Source organism: Entelurus aequoreus, linkage group LG20 (assembly GCF_033978785.1).
Source record: "Entelurus aequoreus isolate RoL-2023_Sb linkage group LG20, RoL_Eaeq_v1.1, whole genome shotgun sequence".
Lineage (NCBI taxonomy): Eukaryota > Metazoa > Chordata > Actinopteri > Syngnathiformes > Syngnathidae > Entelurus > Entelurus aequoreus.
In genome coordinates, this window is record NC_084750.1 from 51,818,633 (window position 1) to 51,824,632 (window position 6,000).

Here is a 6,000-nt window from a genome sequence, read left to right on the forward strand (position 1 = left end):
TTTATCCGATTAATCGAATAAACTCATCCATAGACTACAGTTTTATTTATGTTTTTTTTAAATCTCTTTATCAATGCACACATGTTAAAAATGTGTATATGCATTTATTAGAAACACACTTTGAGGCTATGAAGTGTTTTATCCGATTAATCGAATAAACTCATCCATAGACTATAGTTTTATTTTTATTATTATTTTTATCTCTTTATCAATGCACACATGCTAAAAATGTGCATATGCATTTATTAGAAACACACTTTGAGGCTATGAAGTGTTTTATCCGATTAATCGAAAAAAACTCATCCATAGACTATAGTTGTATTTGTTTTTTTATCTCTTTATCAATGCACACATGTTAAAAGTGTGTTTATGCATTTATTAGAAACACACATTGAGGCTATGAAGTGTTTTGTCCGATTAATCGAATAAACTCATCCATAGACTATAGTTTTATTTGTTTTTTTTAATCTCTTTATCAATGCACACATGTTAAAAGTGTGTATATGCATTTATTAGAAACACACATTGAGGCTATGAAGTGTTTTATCCGATTAATCGAATAAACTCATCCATAGACTATGTCGGGTGTAGTTTTAACATGTGTGCATTAATAAAGAGGTAAAAAACATAAATAAAAGTGTGCATATGCATTTATTGGATGAAAAAATATTGTAAATTATGACAAGCAGACATTGTTTTTGTTTATTTCAAGTTGTTTTCCCTTGTCGTGTCACATTTCCCGATTAATCGAACAAAGTCGTCGATAGATGAAGTTGTATATAGTTTCCGATTACTTGATTAATCAAAATGACTCGTCCATAGATTAATAGGAAATAGGGTTTTTCTGTATTTTTTTTGGTAATACACACATGTTAAAAGTGTGCATACGCATTTATTAGACACACACATTGAGGCTAAGAAGTGTTTTATACGATTAATCGAATAAACTTATCCATAGACTATGTCAGATATAGTTTTATTTATGTTGTTATCTCTTTATTAATGCACACATGTTAAAAGTGTGCATATGCATTTATTAGAAACACACTTTGAGTCTATGAAGTGTTTTATCCGATTAATCGAATAAACTCATCCATAAACTATGTCGGGTATAGTTTTATCTCTGTTTTTATCTCTTTATCAATGCACATGTTAAGAGTGTGCATACGCATTTTTTGTAAGAAAAAATATTGTAAATTATGACAAGCAGCCTTTTTGTTGTTGTTTATTTTAAGTTATTTTCCCTATGAAGTGTCGTCTCACATTTCTCAATTAATCGAACAAAGTTATCGATGGATGAAGTCGTATGTAGTTTGCGCACAGCAGATCTTTTGTTTTTTGTTTACTTTTTATGATCACATGTTAAAAATGTGAACATACATTTATGGGAAGAAAAAATAATGCGAATGCAGAAAAAAAAGTTGTTTATTTCAACATATTTTTCCTAAAACACGCATTGAGGCCATGACGTGTGTTTTGTCCGATTATTCGATTAATCGAAATGACTTATCCATTGATTAAATAGGATACCGGTTTTTTATTAACACTTTTTTAATGCACACATGTTAAGAGTGTGCTTATGCATTTAAGAGAAGAAAAAAAGAATGGAAATTATGACAAGCAGAAAAAAAGTTGTTTATTTCAACGTATTTTTCCTAAAACATGCATTGAGGCTATGACATGTGTTTTATCCGATTACTCGATTAATCAAAATGACTTATAGGATATAGGTTTTTTTATTATTACTTTTTTTAATACACACATGTTAAAAGTGTGCTTATGCATTTATAGGAAAAAAAATAATGCAAATTATGACATGCAGAAAAAAAAGTTGTTTATTTCAATGTATTTTTCGTAAAGTGCTTTATTTGATTAACTGATTAGTCGAACAAACAGATTTTTTAAACATGTATTTATGTTTTTGTCAATGCACACATGTTAAAAATGTGCATATGCATTTGTTAGAAGAAAAAAAAAGCAAATTATGACAAGCAGGGAAACATGTTTTGTTTAAGTTATTTTCCCTATGACGTGTTTAGTCGGGTTTCCCGATTAATCGAACAAAGTCGCCGGTTGATCAAGTTGTCACATGTTTCCGCACAGCAGATGTTTTGTTTTTTGTTTATTTTTTAATGAATGCAGACATTTTAAAAGTCTGCATATGCATTTGTTAGAAGAAAAAAAAGAATGCTAATTATGACAAGCAGGGGAAAAATGTTTAGTTTAAGTTATTTTCCCTTATTTTCCCGAATTGAGGCTATGACCGGTTTATTCGGGGATTCTCGATTAATCGAACAAAGTCGCCGGTTGATCAAGCTGTTACATGTTTCCGCACAGCCGATATTTAGTTTTTTGTTTATTTTTTAATGAATGCACACATGTTAAAAGTCTGCATATGCATTTGTTAGAAGTAAAAAAAGAATGTTAATTTTAACAAGCAGGGAATTTTTTTTTTGTTAAAGTTATTTTTTCCTAAAACACGAATTGAGGCTATGACCTGTTTATTCGGGGATTCCCGATTAATCGAACAAAGTCGCGGCAAGTTGCACATGTTGCCGCACAGCAGATATTTAGTTTTTTGTTTATTTTTTAATGAATGCACGCATGTTAAACGTCTGCATATGCATTTTTTAGAAGAAAAAAAATAATGCTAATTATGACAAGCAGGGACATTTTGTTTTGTTTTAGGTTATTTTCCCTAAAACACGAATTGAGGCTACGACCTGTTTATTCGGGGATTCCCGATTAATCGAACAAAGTCGTAAGTCAAAGATATTTTGTTTTTTGTTTATTTTTTAATGAACGCATACACGTTAAAAGTGCACGTGTTTGTTTAAGTCATTTTCCCTACAACACGAATTGAGGCTACGACCTGTTTATTCGGGGATTCCCGATAAATCGGACAAAGTCGTAAGTCAAAGATCTTTTGTTTATTTTTTAATGAACGCATACACGTTAAAAGTGCACGTGTTTGTTTGTTTAAGTTATTTTCCCTGAAACATGAATTGAGGCTATAACCTGTTTATTCGGGAATTCACGATTAATCGGACAAAGTCGTAAGTCAAAGATATTTAGTTTTTTGTTTATTTTTTAATGAACGCATACACGTTAAAAGTGCACGTGTTTGTTTGGTTAAGTTATTTTCCCTACAACACGAATTGAGGCTACGACCTGTTTATTCAGGGATTCCCGATTAATCGAACAAAGTCGTAAGTCAAAGATCTTTTGTTTATTTTTTAATGAACGCATACACGTTAAAAGTGCACGTGTTTGTTTGTTTAAGTTATTTCCCCTACAACACGAATTGAGGCTACGACCTGTTTATTCGGGGATTCCCGATTAATCGAACAAAGTCGTAAGTCAAAGATATTTTGTTTTTTGTTTATTTTTTAATGAACGCACACACGTTAAAAGTGCACGTGTTTGTTTGTTTAAGTTATTTCCCCTACAACACGAATTGAGGCTACAACCTGTTTATCCGGGGATTCCCGATTAATCGGACAAAGTCAGAAGTCAAAGATATTTTGTTTTTTGTTTATTTTTTAATGAACGCACACACGTTAAAAGTGCACGTGTTTGTTTGTTTAAGTTATTTTCCCTACAACACGAATTGAGGCTACGACCTGTTTATTCGGGGATTCCCGATTAATCGAACAAAGTCGTAAGTCAAAGATATTTTGTTTTTTGGTTATTTTTTAATGAACGCATACACGTTAAAAGAGCACGTGTTTGTTTGGTTAAGTTATTTTCCCTACAACACGAATTGAGGCTACGACCTGTTTATCCGGGGATTACCGATTAATCGAACAAAGTCGTAAGTCAAAGATATTTTGTTTTTTGTTTATTTTTTACTGAACGCACACACGTTAAAAGCGCACGTGTTTTTACCCGATTACTCGATTCATGAGCGCACTAATCCAAAAATAATCCACCATAATAACCATAAAATGTGCTTCTTTAAGGGAGTGAAGACAATCACGTTTGGGGTATGTTTTCTTTTTCTTCTTTTTTTTTTTTTTAAAGATATGTGTGTGTGCGTGCACGTGCGTGCGTGTGTGTGTGTGTGTGTGTGTGGTGGGGGGCGTTCTCGCCTGACATCCTCAAACAATACGAGAAAGAGGAGTGCACGAATCTGCGCGCCCCCAGCTTTAGGGGTCCTTTTGCACCAGCGAGAGCGTCCGCCATTCCTAAAAAGAGCCTTTTTTTTAAGAGTCGGGGGGTTCCGAGCCTCTTCCGAGAGGAGGACGAGGATGTGAGGGAAAGTCCCCCGAGCTGCGGCCGCAGACTTTTTCGGGATCCATCCGGGTGCAGCTCAGTGGCGCGTTTTGATGAAAGCCCAAGTTGTCATTGGACAGAAGTCATCATGTGACAGGCCCGTCGGTGCAAATTTCGAGCTGGCGTGCATGAATCCACTCCTTCCACGCAGCGCGGCCATAATCGGGGGGAAAGCCCATCACGGGATCCTTTTTTCGGGGATGATTTGTCCCCCCGGCCGCTGAGCTCGCTGGACTGGACAGTAACGCGCGCAGACGTTCCTGGGCTGGAGATGAATTACGAATTCGAGCGAGAGAGCGGATTTATCAATAGTCAGCCTTCGCTCGCTGAGTGCCTGACATCTTTCCCCCCTGTCGCGGATTCCTTTCAAAGTTCATCAATCAAGAGCTCGACACTGATTCCCCCTCCCTTCGAGCAGACCATCCCCAGCCTCAACCCGGGCAGCCACCCGCGTCACGGCCGGCCGAGGCACAGCCCGGACGGATGCAGCCCGCTGCCCACCGCCTCGCTGCCCCCGGAGTACCCGTGGATGCGGGAGAAGAAAGCCTCCAAGAGGAGCCACCTGCAGCCCACGACCACCGCGACCACCTTGTCCAATGGACCCGTGTGCTTCTCCCCTAAAGGTGGGTGCGCTTTTTTTCCCTCCACATTTAATTTAAAGAGTGACGGTTATGGAACGGTTCTGTCCCAGGCTCGCCGGAGGTCGTGGACGTGGCTCCAGGCGGCTCCCGGCGCCTCAGGACCGCGTACACCAACACGCAGCTGCTGGAGCTGGAGAAGGAATTCCACTTCAACAAGTATCTGTGCCGACCCCGCCGGGTGGAGATAGCGGCCCTGCTGGACCTGACCGAGCGCCAGGTCAAAGTCTGGTTCCAGAACCGGCGCATGAAGCACAAGCGCCAGACGCAGACTAAGGAGAACCACAACGGGGACCGGAGCGGCGGCAGCGGCGGCGGCCGGGAAGAGGAGGAGGAGGAGGAGGAGGAAGGGGAGGACGCCATGCGCTGCAGCGACGAGGACGACGAGGGCCCCCAGTTGTACGAGCAAAGCGGGGCCCTGCTGGAGAGAGACACCTTCTCCTTTCACAACAACAATCTGGCTCCCACGCAGCTGCACGTCCACAATAGCGGCTACGCCCCGACCCCGCTCCACAGCAATGAGAAAAATCTCAAACATTTCCCCAACGCGGCTGCGGACTGCGCGGCAACAATGGGCCCCGGCTCGGCATCTGGGCCGGACAATGGCGACTGCAGTCCCCCGGCCCTGGACGTTTCTATACACGACTTCCAGGCCTTCTCGGCGGATTCCTCATGCCTGCAGCTCTCCGACGCCGCCTCGCCGAGCTTGTCGGAGTCCCTGGACAGTCCCGTGGACATTTCCGCGGACACTTTCTACTTTTTCGCCGAGTCCCTGACGACGATCGACCTGCAGAATCTCAACTATTAGCCGCGTTTGATTTCTTGGTTGCAAACCTTTTTTTTTTTTTTTTTTTTTTTGTGGACGGCGAGGCCGGCGGTAAATCGATTGTAATTCCCCCCCACCCCCCCCCAAAAAAACACAAAAACAACAAAAAAAAAAAAGTTTTTTGTGTGTGTGCGAGGGAGGGAAAATTATGACGTGTGTGTGACAAATTCTACAAGTTTTATTTTTGTATAGCTCCTTGGATATTTTTGTTAGAATACAAGAACTTGCTACAACTTTTTGGTGTTTGGAGTCTTTTTCTAT

At 40.0% G+C, this 6,000-nt stretch overlaps 1 protein-coding gene across 1 annotated transcript; it reads left to right on the plus strand.

Moving 5' to 3' along the window:
- Positions 1–4,364: 4,364 nt before the first annotated feature.
- Positions 4,365–5,765, plus strand: LOC133635716 (homeobox protein Hox-A2a-like). The gene is made up of 2 exons (XM_062028964.1): positions 4,365–4,898; positions 4,967–5,765. Exons 1-2 carry the CDS (start codon positions 4,547–4,549, stop codon positions 5,719–5,721), a joined length of 1,107 nt encoding a protein of 368 aa, XP_061884948.1. The 5' UTR covers positions 4,365–4,546; the 3' UTR covers positions 5,722–5,765.
- Positions 5,766–6,000: the final 235 nt, after the last annotated feature.